The sequence below is a fragment of the Suncus etruscus genome, chromosome 10 (genome assembly GCF_024139225.1).
Source record: "Suncus etruscus isolate mSunEtr1 chromosome 10, mSunEtr1.pri.cur, whole genome shotgun sequence".
Classification (NCBI taxonomy): Eukaryota; Metazoa; Chordata; class Mammalia; order Eulipotyphla; family Soricidae; genus Suncus; species Suncus etruscus.
This window is the reverse complement of record NC_064857.1, coordinates 112,425,464-112,447,410: the sequence shown is the minus strand read 5'-3', so window position 1 is coordinate 112,447,410 and position 21,947 is coordinate 112,425,464. Positions and strand designations below refer to the sequence as shown.

Genomic DNA, 21,947 nt, shown 5'->3' with positions numbered 1-21,947 from the left:
ATTAGGAGGTAAAGAGAAAGCATATGGGATACTATTAATAGGGGTCAGTTTGAAATCTTTAAGGAAATATACAAAATCCTTTTTTGTTTTACTTGTTTTTGTTGTGGGTTCAGGGATTAAGCTTGGCTCCCTGCTCAGGAATCACTTTAGGTGGGGCCAAAAAGCATGTGTGTTGCTGCATATCAAACTTGGGCCAGCACTCTACTTGTTGTACTATCTCTCTAGCCCATTCTTTTAAGAGAAATATATTTAATGCATGCAGGAAAGAAGAAACTCCGGTTCAAACTATTATAATATAATTTTTCTCCAAACTAGTACAGAACTTGCCATGAAACTGAACTTAGTTTTCAAGTTTTACAAACATAAAACTTTAACTGATACTCACTTGGATCTTCTTATACACCAAGATTCCTCTAGAATGTAATAATTCACTCGTAATTTTACTAGTTCTCTCTTGACTTCTTCAGCTGTTTTCCGACTATACATTGAATAAACTATTTTCGTTCTGGCTCTTTAAAGAAAAATAATTAAACTATTAGAAAAAAAGCAATGATGCAAACTAGAAGAAAATATAAAAATAATCGGGTCAAGAAAGTATTATTCACAGGAATTCCTGCATAGGGACATTAGGAAAAAGACACACACAAAAACACCACCTTTCAGCTGCCTGCATAGGGACATTGAGAAACACACACACACACACACACACACACACACACACACACACACACACAGGGAAAGACACACACAAACACACCACCTCTCAGCTGCCTGCATAGGGACATTGAGAAACACACACACACACACACACACACAGGGAAAGACACACACAAACACACCACCTCTCAGCTGCCTGCATAGGGACATTGAGAAACACACACACACACACACACACACACACACACACACACACACACACACACACACACACACCACCTCTCAGCTGCCGTCCCATACCACCCTCCCAGCTGATCCAACTCTCATGTCAAAAGAATAGCATTGAATACCTCTCCACTTTATTTCTAGAGTTGAAAACAAAAACAACCTAAATAAATAAATAAATAAACTCCAAACCCCTAAACTACTGAGCACAATTCTCTGGAAACCAGCTTGCTGAAGTTGATTTTATTTTTTTTTTTTGGCCCAAAAGGAAATTTAAGTATGAAATGTATGTTCTATTGTTCCACAAAAGAATATATTAATCATTCACATTCACGTAGGCAATGAATGGCTGGACCAATTCCAAAAATTGCATCAAAAAGAAATCTATTCAGTTTTCCCAGAGAATGCAAGAATCTAACAAGAAAAGTAACAAAGCAAAAAACAGAATCATTTTAGTATGCTATACTTGTAAAAAAATAAAGTAAAATAAGAACAACAACAAAAAAATGCACTCTCTTTAAATGGGATTCCATTTCAACGGAGTCCTCAGAAACTAAGAAAAACAGCTCCTAAGAAAAGGGAAGTAAAAATTATAGGCTAAGAAACTGTCAAGGGAGCTTTAGAACAACCATGGGCCTGGTCAACCTTTCAGAAAACTATGATGGCAGATTCCCTATTGTTCCTTAGTAGAGGATCATCCCTGAGGCTATAGGTTTTACTGCCTTCTAGAGCTTCTAGTTTGCTCTCATTTGGCAGCCTTTGCTCTGCATTCTTCTCTTCCCTAACACTATAAAATCTGAATTCAACAAGTCCTTTCAAATATGTCTCATTATTTTGCTGCCTTTCTCATTACTGGTAAGAAAATTTTGTTTTCAAAATGAGCCAAGCATATACTAACCTCAAACCTGCATCCTCATAATGTGGATGGTTCACAATGGGCCGAAGGGCAGAGAGTTTCACACTGGCCATTGTAGGCATAGCACCTGCAAACACTGCATCTGCAAAGCAGGAATGCAGTTCTAAGTAAGATCCTCAGGGAACCAGTTTCGGCGAGTCGACACAACTATACTATGGGAGGACAGAATGAGGCCCAGAGGTTCATGGCCAAGCACTCTGTTACAGGCACTACAACTGTGTTTCTTGCCATCTGGTGGTCATGTGAACAATGCTCCTTTTTGTCAGACAGTACTTTGCTGCTGAAGCGTAATATTAAATTTTGGTGAAAATAACAAATTTCTCTTGATAGTCTGTCCAATGAGAAAGCAAGTGTGAACCAATGGTCATATGCACCAGTATTAACTTGTTCATGTTTCAAGGTCAGGACCAGAATAGAGCCAGGGGACTGCTATAGTGGCAATTAAAAATGAGGACTGGGTAAGCTCTTCTCCCTGGAAGACTGGTTTCAATCATTAGACAAAATTTGTGTTGATTATGTGTAGAGTTATGTACACCAGGGCCTGAACCCAGTCACCTACATATAAGCTGCTGCTGGGCTAGGGAAATAACATTGAGATGCCTGTTCATGGGCCCTAGAACACAGGGTGTGATGTTGTGTAGGGTCTGGACAGTACAGCTTCCTTGGTGGACCCTGGTATTGAGCTGTCAGGTCCAGTGACTGAGTGTAGCAAGAAGGGGTTCCAGATTTTCTAAACAATATTTGGGAAGCTCCGACAGAGGGTTCCCACAGAGGGAATTTCCCTGATTTGAGGAAAAAAGTAACTGAGTAGGAAAATTTCATAGAAACAAGCAAGAATGAACTGATTTGGTACTCATACATATGAAAATGAAAAATCTCCTTCTGTGCATATGGGGAAGAAACCATATTCCACAAGTCTGTTCAAGAAAGCTTCCAAAAGATAAAGATAAAACTTTCACTAGGAAAGTAAGTAAAACAAACGTATTTTAAATTGTGGCACATAAGACAGAATGAATATCTAAAAAGAATATATTATGGAAAATAGCAAAACAAATAACTATATAAAATGAGCAACATTTTCTTTGTTTTCTTTTCTTTTTTCTTCTTTTTTTATTTTTTAGGGGGCTACACAGAGATGCTCATGGGGCTCTCCTGGATCTGTGCTCAAAAATCACTCCTAGCAGGCTCAGGAACTGTATGAACTGTCTAGGATCAAACCTGGATCAGGCACGTGCAAGGCAAACGCCCTACCTGCTGCGCTATCACTCCAGCCCACCGAGCAATGTTTTCTTTGTAAAATGTAAGTAACTATGATGGACCCTCCTTTACTGGTTGGTGACTATAGAAGTAGCTATGCTTAGACAGAGAACAGCTACTAGAGAGTAAATGAAGTTTAGGATTTTTTAATGGATATATTATATCATGTAAAAAGTCCTAGCTACAAACAGGACTTTCTTTTCTTTACCTGGTTTTGTACTATATTTGATCCATTCTATAAGTTCTTCTTGTGGCAAATTGCTGAATTCTCCTACAATATTCCATTGAGTTTGCAGATTTGCTGAACCTTGGATTGACATTGCTGCTAATACAGCAAAAACAACAGCACCAGGATGTACTTTGCAAAAGAGCCAGCCAAATAGCTGAAATGAAATAAAGAACACACTAATGACTGTTAGCACAAAGCACTGTGCAGCTAATCAGATAAAATTCTTCCCAAGAAGAGCTAGGTTCTGCTAGATTCCCAGGTATAGGAAGAATTATCCTAAGACAGTGTTCCAGAAACAATGACACCAGGGACCAGACAATGCCACTACTAAATTAGGCAGGTGAACATAGCTTAAAAAAGGTCTTTGAACTTTTTAACACTATTTATTACCTTTGGTAAGACAAGGACCACGCACATAATTTCCCAGACTTGGCTCAAAGTGAAAATGCAAATTATTCAAGTCATTAAGAATTTCAAGGCAGTAGTGTTGAAAATTCAAATAGGTAAGGGTCATTATCAGTGTGGGTTCCAGAACCCACTTATGAGGCCAGCCTAGAGTGGCAATCCCTCAGGGCAGCCTCAGGAAAGCAGGAGCTCTGGTTTTCCAACAAGAGCTTCCGGTGTCTCCCTTCTAAGAGATAATTCCACCCCACCCCACCCCCGCCCCCCATTCTTTCTGACAATGATTTCTCCTCTTATCTGCAAAGCTGGACTCCTTAAGAGTCTATCTAACCTGTATACTTCTTCTTTTTGACTTTTTCTATCTACTACTCTGCCCTCCTCCCTCCAGCAGGGTGTCATGCTCAGCAGACTTGCTGAACACCATGGCTGAGTGCAGGATGGAAAGGTGTCACACTGGAAGAATACACATCTATGAACACAGAATTGAGGCCAGTTACCTGGACAATAGGCAGAAAGCCACCCACATACTTCAACAAGATTTTAAGAAATGAAAATCAAGACCATGCATATAAATGTGTATACTCAAGTGAATTTTTTAGAAATTATGCTTTATACTGAAAAAGAACTAGTAACTTAAAATTATTAGAATTCTTTGTGATAGAAATGTCAAAACAAAAATTATTTCAATAATTAACCTGTGCTTTCTATCAATACCATTTCTATCATCATCATTCATCAATCCTGCCTACACTGAATGTTTGTTGCATACTAATGACTAACTTAGAACGTGGAAGAATAGGACCTAAGGAGTTATTTGGATCTTATCCTTTAGGAAACGTCAGTACACAAACACATATTCACTACCACTTTTAAAGCACTTTCAATATTTCAATTCAATATTATGTTAGGGCTACTCCATAACAAGAGTGGAGGCCACACGATCACAGCATTTGTAATGCACACCAAGGCTGGAGCCTCCATCTTACCTGTCGTGAGCAGATCAGGGATGCCATAATACACATATGTGGTGTCAGGAAGAGTTTTAGTCTCATAATTAAAATACCAAGGGCTGTATATGCTAATAGCTGTAGTGCATGATAAACGAGCTGAAAGAAAGAGGACATCATTTTCATCTTTACTATTTATAAATTCAAGAATAGAACCCTAACCTAAGGAATAATTAGGAAAGAGTACTTTAAAATAACACCCTGATTTCTCAAACAAGACTTGGCACTCACTTACCTGCCTCTCTAGTTGATGAAGGCTAAAGTTCCCTGAGAAGCTACTTTGTAATGCTGTTGGTAAGCCCATCATTCACAGAGCCCACAACTCTGGAGTGACCAAGGAAAATGGTTCTTGGGAGCTACAATCGCTGCTGGCAGCACAGCACCACATGGAACAGCCATCAGAGTCACCAGATGGCCTGAGGAGAGGCCCTCTCCAGGACTCCCAGGACAAGGCAACCTAGGCAGCTAGTCACATGTACTTCTTCCCTGGCTCCAGAAACACACAGTGATGCTGTGAGGCTGGGCTGAGTAGACCACGTGGGCTCCTCTGAACTAAGACCAAGACAACCATGCCCCTCCTAAACAGCCACACATGTGGCATACTCAGCTTACTACTCTGAAGATGATTAGCAGGATTCACCAACCAGAGGGGCTAGAAAGATAGTATAGAAGGTAGAGTGCTTGCTTTGCAAACATGGCTAACCCGAATTCAATCCCCAGTCTCCCCCATGGTCCCCCAAGCCTACCAGGAGTAATCCCTGAGCACTGCCAGGTATATTCTCCATCCTCACCCCCAAAAAAGCAGAACAATCAAACTCTTAGAACTAAAAGTCCAAAAATGGGCAAACATTAAAATAAAATGAGAGTAAAAATTTTTAATGTTAGTAATATGATATCTTTACCTCGCCATGATCAAACTGAGGTTTCCTGAAATGAAGAATAATACTATTAAATCTTATTCAGGTACTTCAACCACATAATTTCCTTCCAAATAAGGAGATTTATAGCTTCTATAATATTTCTTCGGAACATAAGTAAATATATATGTGTATAGATATATAAACTAAAACTGATAAACACTGATATACTGCAGCACAATGTATTTCTAAGGGATAGTGACCACTGTTACACATCAAGCTGACAAAAACAGTGAGTGGTGATACCTTTGAAAAGGAGAGAAGGATCGAGAAGCTTCCCCAATCCCACACCTGCTTCCTAAGCCTACAGCTTCATCATAGACGGAAGATGCTAGAGCTTGGAAGCTACTGAGGAAACTGTTCTCAGCAGCACCTCTGGAATACATGGATAAACACAGGATTCCACCTGCATCTCTGCAGCTTTGCCTCGTGGCTTTAATCTCAAGAAAGGAAAGACCCATTGAGACCCAGGGGTTTCCCCAACATCTCTATTGTGATTCCCTCCTATACCTATTACCCTGTCTGGTTCATTCTCATCACATGTAAATAGAAAGTCAATCATTGCACAGTCTTAGACTAAATTAGAATTTCATATTTCACAATTAGACCCATCTGCCCTTGCCACAGCACACATGCTCTCCTTGGACTGATCCCCTTCTCCTCCAGGTAACTCCTACTAGTACCACTCTCAGAATGACATTCCTTCCCACAGCAGAGGTACATGTAACTCCAAGTAATCTGTTCTGCTTCTTGATCACACTTACCCTCTAGTCCCTCCCTCAGAGCAAAGTTTTTAATATGTCTGTTTAGTTGGTTACAATCTGTCCCTCCCTACTTAAATAAAAAGAATCAAGAAGAGCAGAGGACATAATCTACCTTCCACCTAGTCATGCCTTTTCATTGAGCACTGAAGATACAAACTGATGACACTGAAGATACAAACAAGAAGGACAATAATCTGTGGTCTCACTGAGCAAACTATAGGAGAGAAGCAAAAGCAAATAAACAAGCATCCAAGTTCTGTGGCAAGATGCAAATCTGGGATAGAGTGGCGCAAAGTGGCCACAGTGGTGAATGTCATTAAGTGATCAATGAATGAAGTGAGTTTTTTGTGAGGCCTGAGGGGCTAGTCTGGCCTGGTAATCTTCCAAGGAGGACTGGGGGAGATACCTGGGACATTTCCAACCAAGAGAAGAGAAATGCCAAGCCCTATGGGAGGACTGTCCTTGGTGGGAGCATAATCAGGTTAGAATGATCATAAGGAAAAAGGAAGTGCCCAGAAGATTGAGAGGGTCAGCAGAGGCAGATGGCAGAGAAGCAAACTCAGGGTTTTGTACATACCCTCAAAGTACAAGGCTCTCACTAGAAATTCAAATGGATATGATATGGATATGATAAACAGGGAGCTCATGGAAAAATCTGGACTTTGGGGAGGATGCCGAGGTGTAAAACAAAAATGCCTTAGATGAGAACACACACTTCTATCAGAGCGAGCTGGATTTCCATTTCTGAACAAGACTTGGGCAAAGAGAATTCTAATTCTACTTTTGAATGAGTGAAAGGTCTAATAATTCAATAAACTACTCAGAACCCAGAAAGTATGTACTTTGATTTGAGAATATAGTGTTAAGAAAACTGATGCATTAATATATCAGTAAATTATGGGAGACCACTTTGTTGATTTTTTCCTTAATGCCAAGTAAAAATTAACAATTACCTTTTACTGAACACCATTACATTAAAATGCTCAGTACATCCAATTAATTCTGATAATCCTGATCTAAAGTCAACTGTTTATCACAATTTACTGTGGAGGAAAGTGAGTCATTCAGCTAAGTGGCAAAGCCAAGAGTATCTTTTGGCTCATTTCAGAACCAATGTATTTTTTCTGCAACATGCTGCCTCTTCTCTCCTTTACATCCTGCATCCCTGGACAATAGGAAATCAGTAACTCATGTCTCAAATGACTTTCTACCTTCAGGGGGTCTTCAAACTACGGCCCACGGGCCACATATTGTATTTATTCCCATTTTGTTTCTTCACTTCTAAATAAGATATATGCAATGTGCATAGAAACTTGTTCATAATTTTTGTTTTTACTATAATCTGGCCCTCCAACAGTCTGAAGGACAGTGAACTGGCCCCCTGTTTAAAAAGTTTGAGGACTCCTGCCTGGCATACAACCTGGGAGCTTATGCAAAATGAAATGTAAACATTTCCTTCTTTCAGAAATGTTCTGATCCCACTTCAATGGAAAAATCAGTGTTTTTGATATAATTATACTAATAGCTTATTTACTATTGAAAGGAATGCTTTGTTTCAATGAAAAGGTACATCTTTCCATTCCAGTACTACACGCTAGAGCTAGAACTTGCAGCTCCTTCCCAAGCTCTTAGATACAATTTCAATTCAACTGCCTATCTCAAATGAACAGAAATTTTACATTACACGTACCAGAAACTTTATTTTTGTTTGTTTGTTTTTGGGCCACACCCGGCGGTGCTCAGGTGTTACTCCTGGCTGTCTGCTCAGAAATAGCTCCTGGCAGGCACAGGGGACCATATGGGACACCGGGATTCGAACCAACCACCTTTGGTCCTGGATCAGTTGCTTGCAAGGCAAACGCCACTGTGCTGTCTCTCCGGGCCCCGTATCAGAAACTTTTGCCTCTTCCCAAGCCCTCAAAGGATTCAGATATCAGCAAGAAATGCTTCTAAGAACAAGGATTGTCTCAAGAGAACATGCAATAATTTATCACCGCTTTATAGAAACTTAGAAGAGAATAAACTATAAGGCTCCTTTATATTTTTAATAAAAGAAAATAAAATAGAAATACATAAATTCAACAATTTCTACTTCCCCCAAAAAAATCTCACAAAGGGATGAACCTAGAATTAACATTCTTTTATTCCTATTTCCAATACGACATTGTGGGCATAACCATAGCAGAACAGCAGGGGCAGATGACAACTTGCCATGGTTAGAGAATAGAAAGAAAACAAATGGACCATGAATATTGTCAGAAAAGAAAAACCTTCTTCATTCCTTTTTAACTAATGCTTTTTTAGATTCTTATTACTTCTTATTAATCAAAAATGTTTACATAAGATGACTAGTAGTAGGACTTTGTCATATGTTACAAATTTTTCCCCAACGCCCTTTTCTGCAAATATTTCCCCAATACCCCTTTACTTGAATAATGTTTATAATACCTTTACCAAAAAATTCTTAATCTTTCATGTGAGCTTATAGATATTATGTCATGATTAACAAGGCCTCTTTCATCATAAAATTATCAATAATAACAATCACCTCTTGGTTTATTGAGGGCTTCATTTTCCCCCCATATTTAAACCTTTGTGTCATATGAAATGTATTTTGTGTACAGGGTGAGGTATAGATCTAGTTTTATATTTTCCTACCCTTTGCTCAAATAAAGTCTACTGGCCCTAAAGCCAATGATAGAAAAATTATAGGTCCCTGCTAACCCAAAGCACAATCTCAGAGGTCCTCAAACTACGGCTCAGATGCCCCATGCACCCCACCAAGGACACTGATCTGGCCCACTGGATATGTTTGCCACTGCTGCCTGTCCTGCTTAGCTTTTGACTCAGCCTGGGTTGCAGTGAACATGTGTGGGATATGTGTGTGTTACACTCTCTAACTCCCCTCCTTCTGTCTCTTAAGACCTCCTCTCAGTCTCAGGCAGGAATCCTCAAATTATAGCTTGCCACAAGCAGGCCAATAGTTTCCAGTGAAATACTGACTGGTAAGTTTGCTGGTTTAACTTTATTTGTTCTTCATTTTAAATATTATATTTGTTCCTGCTTTATGTTTTTACTCAAAATAAGATATGCATGCACATTGTGCATGGAATTTGTTCATAGTAATTTAAAAAACAAAAAACTATAGTCTGGCCCTCCAATGGTCTGAGGGACAGTGAACTGGTCTCCTGTTTAAAGAAGTTTGAGGACTCCTGCACAAGATACAGTACAGACTGAGATAAAGCTTCAGTCAGATTGCTTAGTGTGTGGATTAGGGTGGAATAAGTCATGTGCTGAACTCTGTGCAAGTAGAAAAGGAAGCAAAAGAAGGGCATGACAATAATATACTCATCTCACTAATTCTCATATGCTGAGTTATTACATAATAAATAGAAAATATTTTTTAAAATGTATATGGAGAGAGAAAGGTTGAAATTAAACATATTTACCTAACAGTTGTCTGCTGTTGGGCTAAGAAACCCCACATGTCACCAACAATCTGCAAATAGATTTTTAAATACTTTAGAATAGCTATTTCAGGGAGAAAGGGGATTAAGATGCTAACTAAAGCATCTTCAAATTCTTCAATGCGTATTAAAAATATATGAAGTAAAAGGTAAGAGATAAAAATGTAACTGCAACAATAGAAGCTTAGATTTGCACAGTACCCAAAAACAACAAGTCTGTTTGTCTCTTTTTTGTGAATGAGCAATAGGCTTGTTGTTCAAATGTTCAAATGTTACCCTTGAAAATAAAAAATGGCAAAGGACTACTGCTTGTTCTTCAGACTTAACCTGCTTTCTGATTAACCTTCAGTAAAAGTTGCTGTCTGGGTTGTCAGTAATGCTCCTTAATTATCAGCACACAGAACTAGGCTGGCTCTGAGACGAACACAAAGATCAGCATTGCTCACTGACTTTTCCCATTTAATCAGAGTGGAACAGGAGGTAACTGAAGCAGAACCCTGTCCCAATATACACTACGAAGAGTTATGACCAGCTCCTAGAAGAGCCATCTGATGCTTTTCTGGTCAGTTCTACCTCCAAAAGTCACCCATAAAAACCATTAGGAGAATGGTCCTATTTTAGAGTGTAGAGGGGACAACTAGGCTGTGAGGTAGATGGGGGCAGGGTCTACCTATGGTGATTACTAAGTTGCACGTGGGTTGTTTGGCTTGCTACTGAGGCTGGGTTTGGGCCTAGTGGGCCTAGGAATCACCAGGGCAGCGGTGCTCAGGGGACCATGCAGTGGTGGGGACTTAACCCAGGACCACTGTACACCTAAGCTCCAGCCCTTTTGAGCTATTTCCTGGCACTAAAACCTGATTTTTAAGTGTCAGGGCTTCTAAATGTTTAGAAATAAATAACTTTATGTTTCTTCTTTAAACCAAACATTTTGGCTTTTTTGCCTGATCTTATGTTTTCATTACCTTCAGCCAACCAAGTGACAATCTTTTTCAATGCTACTAGATTGCCAACATCAAGTATTTTCTTATTTTCTGATAGTTGCATTCCTATGCAGAGTATGCAAAAGTGAAAAAGAAGCACAGAGTCTGGCATAAAGCAGAAACTAGTAAAAGTCAGGTAAGACATCACTAGGAAGAAAGCTGACTGCCACACAGAGACCAGAGAGGGCCAGAGTTCCATCACTGCTCTCCCTCACTTTCCAATGGATATGATGTGCTCTCTGATCTTCCAATCCTGCATCTGTCAGGATGGGGCACCAACATCCAGGAATCCCACTGTACTGTCAAACAATCAATTGAAATAATAGGTACAACATTTTGGGAGAGTTCAAAGCCAAGAAAGACTAGAAAATATAAACAATAATTATAATTCAGAATATCCTAACAGTACATAATATTGTGCTAATATAGAAAATACTTGTTACAAACTAGATAAGTTTTATGTATATTAAGTTTTTAGTCAAAGATTAATATAATGCATCCTTTAAACACTTGCAATTAGTCACCCAAGTCTTAAAAAAAAGAATATTACACCACTTCTTTTTTTCCCCAAAGTCTGTAACTCCCTTAGTGACAATACTAGGTTTGAAAGACCACTTACTATCAATGAAAAAATTATTTTTATCAAGTTTAGAAATACATTGTTAGTATTTTACTTTTTTTTTTTGACCAACAGACATAATCCCAGAGTAGAAATGTAGTTAAATAAAACTTAAGTTAAATAAAAAGTATTTTAGAGAAGACATACATATAAATCAAAAATTACTCAAAAATAATTTTCATGAACCAAATAATTCTTAGGTCATATCTCCAAGATATATAACTATATATGTATATGTACACATATATATATATACATAACTATAAAGTATGAATCACTCTTTTACCATGTTTATTTTATAATGGTTGACAGAATATTTTTAACTGATGCTTGACAGTGCAATGGAGTTACAGATACTACTGCCCACCTTGTAAAAGTTATCAAAGCTGATCACCAACAGAACACACCAAAATAGTTCAATTAAACCATGCTGCCACACTAACATGTAAGGCCAGAATACCCAGCTACTATGTGAAAACAAAAATACATTTTATGTAAGAAAACTCACGAGTCATGGACATACCTTTCTAACAATTGCAATGAACACAGCAAGGACAACTGGAAGCAACAATGTCTTTGTGTACCGCAGTGGAGTCTGAAATTCAGAAACATTTTGATAGAGGAAAAGCTATTTCAAATAGATACGATGTCCCTTCCAATAATATCCCATTTATTTTTTTCATATCGATGTTTTTAATACTTATCGTAGATAAGCAATATGACTGCCAAAATGACTTGTTTGAATACTAAAATACTTGAAGATGTTTTAAATTCTGGACTAATCAGTATCTTAAAAATAAGATGAGATTGTTAAACTAAAAACCTGCAGGTTTACTCATTTAATTTTTAAAAGAATATGTGAAAGAAAAATATTAATTTCTTCAGAGTTCAATTTAAATCATAAGCATTAAAGATGTGCTTCCACAGAAACAAAATTGCTCAAAATACTGAGCTGAAAACACTAACAAATACAGCTCTCAGGTACAAGTATGAAACGTGACCAGAGATTACTGGTCACTTCTGCTAGTTTCTAACTAGAGAGTTCAATTCTAAAAGTGAATACTACTTCCAATGCAATGAGCTTCCTTGTTAAAGTGTGTGGAGAACAAAAGTCTTAACCTACTTACACATGACTAATATTTACAAAAGGGATAAAATTTATTTATCTATACAATTTCTATAGCTTCGAATAATGTGCGTAACGTAATGATCTGAATCATCACCTTAATAACTCTAAGTTTGTAATGTTAAAATTACAGTTAATTTGCTTACCTAACATATCCCCTAAAAAAAAGGCCTACTCATGTTTTTCACATATGATTATAAAGAAGAACTTTGCTTCAAACATATTAAAAATGCATCTTATTTCCCCGGAGAGACAGCACAACGGCGTTTGCCTTGCAAGCAGCCAATCCAGGACCTAAGGTTCGAATCCCAGTGTCCCATATGGTCCCCCGTGCCTGCCAGGAGCTATTTCGGAGCAGACAGCCAGGAGTAACCCCTGAGCACCGCCGGGTGTGGCCCCAAAACCAAAAAAAAAAATAAAAAAAATTAAATACATCTTAATTCTAAAAATGTGTATAGGAGTTGTATTTTTTATTGTCCCACTTTTAGACAACTAATTTAATAAACTAAATACAAATATATTCAAGAATTTTTGTTAGTTTTACTATCTGCCTTTATAAATATTTATAGTACTTCATTATTTTAAAAACTACTTCTCTTTTGTAAATTTTAAAGCAAAAAAATTTTAAGCAAAAATAATACAGACTAAACTTAAATTTACTGTTTTAGTTGGGATTTGCTGATAATAGCTAGCCACAAATATAAAGGGTAGGTGTAAGATAGAGCTGTTACCTTAAAAAAGCATTATGTTAAACTGTATTCAGTACTCTTAAAAAATATAAGTTAAAACAATTTTAAAATGATGTCCCAATTTTTTTAAATCAATCATCAGACTCTGGCTGATAATACTTTCTGGAGAAATTTATTTGTTTTTCAAGGAAACATACAGGAGCAAAACATTTTCTGACTGAGAAGCTATTTTGAACAAAGACTAAAGAATCACTGTTTTCATGAACTTTTCCACAGGTATCTTCCATTTCTTTATCTCTGATGCTTTGTCTGTTACATATTAAGATATGCACATACTTGAGTCATATACTCAGATCTATCCAGCACTGCCTATTCCCACTTCATAAGATGTTTTCCACAGATGTAACACTATCATTCATATCCACTCTCCTGTCATATAGAAAAGCCTTTTGTTACAACACAGGAAATGAAGACTAAACAAACAGTACTAGAATGAACATTCCTTTTTCTGGACATGTACAGTTCAGGAGGCCTGACTGTAAGAATATGTAGTGCAGTGCTTCTCAATTATTTCCTGTCATGGCCCCCTAGGAAGAAGAAAACATTTTTCATGCCCCCCCCCGCATGACTGTAAATAGTATCTTTATTAAAAAAAACTTTAACCTGCAAAACAAAAATATATAAAATAACTTGAGCTGATTTTTTTAATCAGAGGTGATGTCTGGATTAATGGCTACAATGAGCGTGTTTTGCAATGCATAGCTTTTGCAAGCAGGGTTTGAAGCAGGACACAGCAACTCTCAGCTCCAGGGACATAAACACGGGGCTTAGCTTGTCATGACAGTGTTTGCTGAGGTCAAATGCGCCCCCCTTTACGGAGCCTCTCGCCTCCTCTGGGGGGTGCGTCCTGCTATTTGAGAACCACTGGTGTAGTGTGAGGCACTAGAAGCCACTGGGTGTGTTCAGGACAGAGGTCAACTGAATGTGAGGATATGTGTGGACATGAATTACAAAGAACACTTGAAAGTTTAGTTCGTACACACAGCTGTGAGGGAATGTGTTTCAAGTAATAAAATGTAAAAAATCTAAATTCCATAAGAGCTGTCATCATATGCTCATTAGCTGGATCAGACCAATTCAAATAATACTGTACATATATCTCTGTTTCATCAAAATATCAATACTTGACTGGCTAATTTTGTATTTACAATGTTTGTAGCATACTCTTAGGAATTAGTAAGCTATAAGTCAAAGAATGAGTCACTTGTTTAAGAACATAAAAATATATCACAGACTTTGGTTCTTACAATCCACTAAACTGTTAGCTGATTTTCTCCCATACGTCTAAATAGTTTTAGAATAAAAAGTGTTCTTGGAATTAAAAAATAAAATACACTCTAATACGTGCATTCTTATTTCAGATCAATAAGATCATTCAGACAATCACAAAGTGAATAGAAATGGAAAAGCTTGAGTGCTCCACTGAATTAATGTTTTGATTGAAAAAGAAGAAACTTGACATGACTCTGCTTATTCATCCCCAAAACCATTGCTTGTTTGAATGCCTGGGTCTAAAATATCACCCTGAAAGAAGCCCATCTATTTTAGGGAGATGAACTAATTCAGGTAGATGAACTAAATGGGAACGTCTTCCTCTAAATTCTTCTAAACTGTCTGATTTTCATTTTTCCTGCAACAAAGAAACAGCAGCAGAGAGCATAGATTGTCAAAATAGGAGCAATGTTTTATAAAAAGGAAGAAAAACTGGAAATCGCATCTTACCTCCTTTTCCATAAAGTCAAACTCTGCTGCACAGGTATACAATAAAGTATCAAAATCCTTGTAACTGAAGAATTTTGATGTTAATAAGTTGCCAATGTGAGCCTAATGAGGAATAGAATGAGCTGACATTAGTTTATAGCCTGTATTATAAAGACTCCTTTTACTCTAACAGAGCTGCCCCACATAAGGCTGGTCTCTGTCAAAGAGGAAAGCACTGTGTCCTAGGAACTCCCAACTTCCCAGCTCCCATGATCACTTATAGACAAACCAATTGCCTTGACCCTGAAATATGGTCTCTCAGGTGTGGTGGGCTTGCAAATGGACAGATGCTAATCATAAAGGAATAAAGCACAGTGAGACAAAAAATCATACACTTTGATTACTGGAAAATACTCTTTGAATGAAGTAGACCTGGTAACTGGTGATAAACATAAATGTACTTCTTTACATGTTCTCACTAGTGTCCCTCATCTACTCTTCAACAAAAATCATAAAAGTGGGGCCAGAGAGATAGCATGAATGCAAGGGCCTTGCATTCAGAAGAACAGTGGTTTGAATCCCAGCATCCCATATGGTCCCCCATGCCTGCCAGGAACGATTTCTGAGCTTATTTTCTGAGGATAAAGCCAGGAATAACCCCTGTGAACTGCTGGGTGTTACCCAAAAACAAAAACATAAAAGAAAGGTTAACAATCTAGAAGAAATGTGAACCTATTTCCCAAACTTTCAACTGTACCTGATAAAGCAAAACCCAAGAAGGAAGAGAAAGACTATATGTTGGGGACTGTGACTTGTTTGAGGCCATTTTGCTGTTCTTTCTGCCATAGTCCAGCTTCTCACCTAAAAGCTATTTGCAGTGTTGCTGTAAGTTTTTGAGCTAAAGAGAAAGGAATGTGCAGCTGCAGGATATAATTAACTCTAGCCCGGAGGAGAGCAAAGCTGCCTGGTACCGTTATCAGAAACTAGGCCTCACTCCTTAAGACCATATTCCGGAGTGAACTAGGCTGTTATCAATAAGTGTATGCTACATTGTCTGTTCAAGATCACTGAGGCAAGCACATCTTGCACCAGCTCCTGATAGTCAAGCAATTAGGAATGCAGCTAGAAGGTCACTAGAAATTTCCATAGAAACAGCACGTTCATCATAACTTGAAGGTCATCCAGCCCCCTAGGTCATGAATTTATCCAGCCCCCTAGCCCACTGCCCACTTCCTTATTTAGAGCATGATTTACTTTCTTTGTTCCTTGAAACCTGAAATATATCCTTGCCTTGTATGGGCCTTCGCGCCAAAAGTATGACTGACATCACCTTTGTACTGCCCCCTTCTCCTTCACTATATAAGAAGGAGCTGTAGTCAAATAAAATTGCCTTTGAGCAGTGAGATATTGCCTTAGGTCTTTATTATTAACCTCTCTCAGATTTTTACAGGTGTGGTTGTTCTTCTACCCAGCAAAATAGGAGTGCGGTTGTCTGAGAAGTCTTCCCAGCTAATTCCTGCTGGCCGGGCCCCCCTGGGGGGCTTCCGGACCCCGCAACTATATCTAAGATAAAGTTACCAAATTATTGTATATGATTAATTGTATAAGATGGGAGAATTGAGTGGAACTGCTGCACCATTTTAAAATAGTTTGTCTCTTTTGGGAAGAAATACATACTGAAAATTTTAAGGAACCAATAAGGAGATGATATAATATAATGATAAAATTGCTTTAAAAAAATCAATCAAATTTCTCTTGGAAAAAAAATCAATCAAATGAAAACGGAGTTTTTAGGGGCTAGAGAGTACAGTAGGTAAGATTGTTTTCTTTTATGTTGCCAACCGACATTTGATCCTGGTATTCCAGATAGTTCCTCGAGCCAGCCCACACTAGGAGTACTCTCTGAGTGCAAACCAGGAGTAAGTCCTGGACACAGCCAAAAGTGGCCCCCAAACCAAAGAAATATCAAAGAATATCTCAAATAACATGGAGGAAATAGGTCTTAATATAAAAGAACTATCACATTAAGTAAAGAGGTTTATTTCACTAATTAAAGGATAGACCATTATACTGAACACATGGGAAAAATTCAAAACCAGTTGTCTACAAAAGGAATACTTAAAAGTCACCAGAATATTAAAACTAGAAGAAGATATATCAAATACAATGAACCAAAGAAATTTAGCCTTAGCAACTGCATGTCTCACGAAATTGAATTCAAGTAATAATTACATATACAGGATATGACAAATGACATTAAATGCTGGCAAAATGAAGCACTAAGCAAGACAATAAAAATCATGGACATATTTTCAGTGAACAATATAGATTCAAATTATAAACAGAAGCTGACAAAACCACAGAAGAAACTGACAAGTTGACAGCATTCACTGAAAACATTTGTTTTCAGTTCTCGATTAGAACAAAAAACAGACAAAAACTAACATTATAGCTGAATATGCTCAAAAGGAACAAACATTTCATACAGAAAGAGTACACCTAACCCTTACGATTTTAAAATGCATTTAAAGGACTGAAATTCAGGCACAGGAGGCAGGCACCACCTCTGAGTCACATACCTAGCCTCTTACACAGGGTCCTCGAATATAAGTAATTTCCCTTCTTCCTGTCTTTTCTTCTTTGGGCCCCAGGCAGCACGAAGAGTCTGTAGGCCCTGCCAGGATACTCAGCCCAGCTGCACAGACCTGCCAGTTCAGTGCATGGGTCACCGGATTCTGCAGCTTTGGGCACCAAACTTGGGCCCTCAAACAAGCTTAGAAATGTACCCTAACCTGGGGCCGGGGAGACAGCACGGAGGTAGAGCATTTGCCTTGCATGCAGAAGGATGGTGGTTCGAATATCGTCATCCCATGATCCCCTGAGCCTGCCAGGAGCAATTTCTGAGCATAGAGCCAGGACTAACCACTGAGTGCTGCAGGGTGTGACCCAAAAACAAAACAAAACAAAAAAATGTTCCCTAACCCTTCAAGCTCTCTCATCTGCCCACCCCCCAAAAGTCCTTTTCCATGTGTTCACATTTCATAATACATTAAAGAAGTAATGATAAAAATAACTTTTACTCTAATGAGAAGGCAGAAAAATTAGAAATGGCAACTAGCAATTTTTAAAAATCCTTTGGACTAAAGAACATATTTTCATTTTATTTTGTTTTGATTTGAGGGCAATAACCCACTTTGTTTGGGGTCACTCATGGTGGGGCTCAGAGAACCGTATGTTCTGAACATACTGAACCTTGGTCAGTTTCCAACTTCAAGTAATAAAAGCTACCTGTTTCAGCTCCAAGTGATAAAAAGAGTAACTTTTTTGTAAAAAAAAAAAAAATCACAAAATTATTCATTTCTGAGGCATACAAGAAAGTACTATTTATGGGGCAATCTATAGTTTTAATTGCACTTCTTGGAAAAAGGGAGGTTGAAAACAAGAGCAAAGTAATTTTGTTTAAGCATCAGAAAAATGCTACAGACTCAGACCAAGAAAAGGAAAAAAAAATGAGGATAACAGCAAAGGATGATAAAAAGAAATACATCAAACAAACTCAGCAGGACAGAATAAAAAGTGGGTCTATGAGCAGGTAGCAAAATGAACAGAGCAAGGAAAACAGAGCAAGAAAATACAAAGGGAACCTAGCTATGGAAGCTGATTTGATCTAGATTAAAAAGTCAAATAAGGAAACTAAAAGAACAAAGAATTAAGTAACTGATCAACTCAAATTCTGGACTGTGAAACTAGTTTGGAAATTTCAAAAGTAGGACCACTGTCAAGTAAAATCTATCACTCCCCACTAACCCATCTCTTTGACATAAAATTTTTTAAAGAAAGGCTCTAAATGCTGGATAAACCTATCAGTGTGAGACATTTTAATATATGAAAGAAAACCTTCCCTGCTAAAACAAATTAATTACAAAAACTGGGATTACTTTACACATAAATAAAAAATCTCAGTAAGAATTTTCACTAACTGAATCCTACAAAAATAAGAAATGTGATCCACTTAATACAGATGAGATGTTTCCCTATAAATATGAAAACATCAAAAACAAAAATCAATGAACTTCCTAAAGGATATGATTTATAATAGAAAATATTCTATGAAGTAAATCCAAAATATGAAGGCATCTGACTCTGAAGATTCTAACAAAGATTTAAGAAAGGAGTAACTGTGCACTATATCCTTGTGAATACAGACAAAAGTCCTTGGAAATATTTGTCAACCAAATCCAGCAATACAAAGAAAATAACAACACACTAAGAGTGAATGAAGCTATCTAAGAAATCAAGGCTGAATCAATATAGGAATTAGTTAGTACTGGAACTTGTAGATGTGGCAGAGAAAGATATGGAACTGACAAATTCAATTCCTTACAACTTTAAATTTCAACAATCAAAAGCAATCCTATAGAAGTTCTAAAAATCGTCCAAAAGGAAAGCAGTTTGAGGAGAATATAGTCATTGAAAAAATTCCTGTAACAGGGTTAACTTGGATTAAATTATCTATGAAGGTTTATAAATAAATCTTTCACAAGTATTGATTTTTATAAGTCTTGACAGAGAACTAAGAGAAATAAAATGAAACTTTACTATGATCTTTCATTTAAGAAATTCTGAAAGATGAAGTCTTTATTATAAGAGGATTATGGAAGAAACAGCTATATAGATTCTAAAATTTATATTTAAACTTCTAGAGCTTTATAAATTATTTCTTAGACTTTTGTGATACATGGATATATTTACCTAGAGAAGTGAATTATGCCAAGGAATTATTTTGGAAAATAGGGACCATACACATAGTTGTGCTTATTTCTATTATAGTATAAATTTAAAGAGAGAGATGACAGACTTCAATTTAGAATTTAATAGTAATGCTTCAAAAACTCATGTAATTCATTAATATTTTACAGTCTTCCAAGAATAAGAAAAATGCACTTACATCATCTGCAATGCCAAAGATTTTAGATGTCAAATACTTGAGGATAACAGTTCCAAACAACCAAAAACATCCCTGGATAATCTAAAATAAATAAAAATAAATTGATGCTTCACATAACCATTCTGTAGATAGTTTAAGATGGAAAAATTAATGCCTTAAAACATCTATAATGATAGGGGCTGGAGTGATAGCACAGCAGGTAAGGCGTTTGCCTTACATGAGGCCAACACAGGATTGACCCCGGTTTGAATCCCAGCCCCGAGCCTGCCAGGAGCAACTGCTGAGTGCAGAGCCAGGAGTAACTCCTGAGCGCCGAAGGGTGTGACCCAAAAACCCAAGCCCATCCCCCAAAAGAACCAAAAAAAAAAAAAAAACAAAATCTATGACGAAAATTTATATCTCCATTTTCAAGGGAAAAAGTGCTAAAAACTGAACCTGAAATTAAAATCACACGTACTACTAAAAAAAAATTAAGGGGGCACCACTGAATACCTAAAAATATATATAATCTTACCATAAAATTATTTTTATAGTAACATAACATATAATATAATAATACATGTAAGTCAAAGAAAGTTTCTGATTAAAACACAATTTTTTTTCATAATGGCTTAGATATCTTTCACAGTAGTATTTTAGGTACATATTAACATTGAATCAGGGGAATACCCATCACCAAATATGTCCTCCCCCCATCCCAGTTCCCTTTCTATAACCCATATACCCCACCTTCACCCCCCGGGCTGCTAGAGTAGGTGGATCCCTCTTTGTCTGGCTTACTATTAGTGATCATATATCTGTTTGGTCCTGGAACCCTCCTTTGTTTCCCCCTCTATTTAAGAGGCAGAGCTAGATAAATCGAGGTATGTGGTTTTGTTTGAAGGAAAGGAAAGCAATAGATTGGGGTACAAAATAAGAAAAAAAAAAGTCAAATACGCTGAAAATGGGCGGAGTCCCTGAGTCTGGAGGCTTCCAACCTCAGTTTGAGAGAGGATGTGAAAAAGTTAATTAAAACACCACAACAATACAGAAAGAAATATCAAATTAATAACCAGTGAGCACTACAGCAATAAAGACAAGCACCACACAATAGTCTCGGGTTCTGAAATCAAATCATACTCGAGTGCAAAAAGAAACAGAAAGGTAAAATAAAGTAAAATAAAATAATATTGGAGACATCAACTTCAATTTCTACACCAAAATAAAGACTTAAAAAAATCGATCAATCGATAAATAAATATGTGGAAAAATGATTGTTTTGTGTTTTTTTTCCCCCCTTTTTTTTCCCCCCTGCATAGGCACAGTAACTATTGGGGGATATTATAGAGGGAATTCCCTTGGCCTAGGAGATATAGGGTTTCTCTACCCCTGAAGTATACTGTCATGGGATTAACTATAGACTCCTTGCATGATCATTTACTCTCCCCTTGTTGCTTTCGTGGTGTATGGAAGACTTCTGCTTTGTCTTGGATGGTAAAATCAGACCTCTGTATCTAGAGATCTTGGTGGCTGTGCAGCTCAAGAAATGGAGCTTATGAAATCTTTCTTTGTGGTTCTAGGAGTTATGCTTCTTCAGTGTCGTTTTAATCCATCTTCTGTAGTTGGTGGTCTTGATCATTATGTTGCTCCTAGGATGGAGCCTGGGATAAAGTCTTTCATTATGTTTCCGGAAGACCCGTTCAGTTGTGGTTGTCTTAATCAGACCTCTGGAATTGGAGATCTTGTTTGTTGAACAGATCATAGATCAAAAGCTAGGCTAGAGCTTTTTGTTGCTGTTGTTGTTGTTGGTGGTGGTGGTGGTCCCTGGATGGGTACTGTCCAGTCTTCGTTGCAACAACCAGTCATCTGTATATAGCGATCTTGGCTTTTGCACAGATCAAAGGGTGACATGTTTTCTGATTTTGTCTTATCAATAGCTGATGAGGAAGGACAACTTGCTCTTAGATCAAGTTTTTCCCTTTTTCTCATTGTCAGGTTATCAAT

At 37.5% G+C, this 21,947-nt stretch overlaps 1 protein-coding gene across 1 annotated transcript in view; it reads right to left on the bottom strand.

Moving 5' to 3' along the window:
* The window catches only part of DPY19L1 (dpy-19 like C-mannosyltransferase 1), a 95,996-nt gene that overhangs the window by 11,793 nt on the left and 62,256 nt on the right, over positions 1-21,947 (bottom strand). The window contains exons 13-21 of the mRNA XM_049782173.1: positions 19,965-20,045; positions 15,038-15,139; positions 11,964-12,035; positions 9,824-9,873; positions 5,596-5,620; positions 4,673-4,792; positions 3,264-3,438; positions 1,781-1,880; positions 386-511 (exon numbers count right to left, since the gene is read on the bottom strand). Coding sequence (XP_049638130.1) covers positions 386-511; positions 1,781-1,880; positions 3,264-3,438; positions 4,673-4,792; positions 5,596-5,620; positions 9,824-9,873; positions 11,964-12,035; positions 15,038-15,139; positions 19,965-20,045 — 851 coding nt within the window. The remainder of the gene's footprint in view (positions 1-385; positions 512-1,780; positions 1,881-3,263; positions 3,439-4,672; positions 4,793-5,595; positions 5,621-9,823; positions 9,874-11,963; positions 12,036-15,037; positions 15,140-19,964; positions 20,046-21,947) is intronic.